The 2,294-nt window shown below is 43.6% G+C and overlaps 1 protein-coding gene across 3 annotated transcripts in view; it reads right to left on the bottom strand.

The window, feature by feature from the left end:
- The window catches only part of BORA (bora, aurora kinase A activator), a 30,540-nt gene that overhangs the window by 19,748 nt on the left and 8,498 nt on the right, over nucleotides 1-2,294 (bottom strand). For all 3 annotated transcript variants that reach the window (XM_014517164.2, XM_006018132.2, XM_025197305.1), the window contains exon 5: nucleotides 841-922. In XM_014517164.2, coding sequence (XP_014372650.1) covers nucleotides 841-922 — 82 coding nt within the window. The remainder of the gene's footprint in view (nucleotides 1-840; nucleotides 923-2,294) is intronic.

The following is a 2,294-nucleotide window of genomic DNA, read 5'->3' as shown; positions in this document are numbered from 1 at the left end:
TCTTTCCTGCCTATGCAGGGGGTCGGACTCGATGATCTATTGAGGTCCCTTCCGACCCTAACATCTAACATCTATGAATCTATGGGCATTTATTGGCCAAATTATCGGCCACATCAGGCCAATTTCCAATATACTCAATTTTCTTTATAATCGGTAACGATCCAATATCGGACTGATGTATCAGTGCATCTCTAGTATAAACCCAATACACACAATTTTTGCTATAAGATTTGAGAGATGAGAGGACTCCAAAAGTAGTAGCAAGGAAGCCAGAAGAAGGTTATAGTCAGAGCTGGTCAGAAGTACTTCAGTTTCTTTATGTGAAAAAGCAGTTCCACCAAAATCAAAAGGCGTAAAATTAGGCTGATTTTGAAAATAATTTAAAAATGCATTTTTGGAAGGTAGGATTGGAAGGGGTTCTCCTCAGCCATAAAGTCCAGTCTCCCACTACACTACAAAATCTCTGCTTCAACCTTAGAACAAGGGGACTGCCAATGCCCTTGTCAATGAAACAAAGAGAGAAGATTTTACTGAAAATATATGACAGACCAGAAACTAAGAGACTAGGGTTACAATCAAATTCATAGTAATGTGACAGGCAGTGGGCAAAACCTACTTCACACCCAAAATTTACATTCCCCACAAACTCAGGTTGTCAGTAATTCCCTATCTCCCACAAAGAATTCCTAAAACTGAAACATACATGCATTCATTGTGCAAAACAACTACAGCTGATAAAGACCATGGTAGTAGATCTCCAAATGTATTCTAGCAGATACTTTTCAGAATGTATGTGCGCACACATGCACACCGTACCTCCTCACCCCAAACCCCACTTACATTTAGTTGAATGGAACTGGGACACTTGCTTGCCTTCAGGATCAGTCCAAGGAGAGGGAACTATAAGCCTTTTGGTGAAAAACTAGAGGAGGAAATGAAACAAAAATCATACATGCTCCCAAACCAGATTGGGATTTTATAGATGCATACCTCAACCAAATAAGATACATGTCTTAAATCTGAGTTATGCAAGTTACTTAAAAAACACAGTTGAGATTAATATTCCTTGAAACAAATGATAGCTCTCAGTCATGTTTTTAATAGCCTTCACTTAGGTAAAGTCCAAGGTAACCTAGTTATTTAATGAATATGATACAACACATCTTACATCTTATGAGTGTTTCAGCTACTGAATAAGGGGAAAGCACTACCATTATCTCTAACAGTCACATTTTGAAAGAAAAAAGTAATTCATTGCCAGTTTTTTGAAAGAAAGGTTCTAAGCAGCTACCTTCTGCTGCAGACTCAGGATCACGACTTCCAAGTGTGAGTAAAGCAGCTAGCTCAGCCCTGAAAAGCAGCTTGATTTAACAGTCAGACCAAGCATCAGCATTTTCTATAGGCTAACTTAGGCTGCTCCCTGGTCAACATGATGGTGCTCGTTAATCCTACTTAGAAGCATCTAGCTCTCTCCATGCACTGCAATACAGAGCCTAATTTAGGATGACCTGTTTGTGAGAAGTTTCCATGACTAGAAACCTTTCTGGGAGAGAGAGGATACAGGCACTCGGTCTACAGCTACCTGCCCCGCTTCATAGACATTAGGACTGGAAGGGACCTCGGAAGATCGTCGAGTCCAGCCCCCTGCCCAAAGGGCAGGAAGTCAGCTGGGGTCATAGGATCCAAGCAAGATAAGCATCCAGTTTGCTCTTGAAGGTGTTCAATGTAGGCGCTTGAACCACCTCCGGTGGCAGGCTGTTCCAGACCTTGGGGGCTCGGACAGTAAAGAAATTTTTCCATATGTCCAGCCTGAAACGGTCTTGTAGTAGTTTATGACCATTCGACCTAGTCGTCATCCCTAGGGGCACTCTGGTGAACAAACGTTCCCCCAGATACTGGTGGTCACCCCTGATAAACTTATAGGTGGCCATCAGATCACCCCTGAGCCTGCGCTTTTCCAGGCTAAAGAGCCCCAGGGCTCTCAGCCTGTCATCGTAGGGTCTGCTTCCCTGACCTCTGATCATGCGTGTGGCTTTTCTCTGGACTCTCTCAAGCTTCTCCACATCCTTTTTGAATTGTGGAGCCAAAAACTGGACGCAGTACTCCAGCTGCGGCCTCACCAAGGCTGAGTACAAGGGGAGAATGACGTCCCAGGATTTGCTTGAGAAGCACCTATGGATGCAAGCCAGCGTTTTGGTCGCTTTACTAGCCGCAGCATCGCATTGCAGGCTCATGTTCATCTTGTGGTCAATGATGACCCCCAAGTCTCTTTCTTCCATAGTGCTAGCCAACAT

The sequence above is a fragment of the Alligator sinensis genome, unplaced genomic scaffold (assembly GCF_000455745.1).
Source record: "Alligator sinensis unplaced genomic scaffold, ASM45574v1 scaffold241_1, whole genome shotgun sequence".
NCBI lineage: Eukaryota > Metazoa > Chordata > Crocodylia > Alligatoridae > Alligator > Alligator sinensis.
The sequence above is the reverse complement of the archived record's forward strand: the minus strand, read 5'-3'. Positions and strand labels throughout refer to the sequence as shown.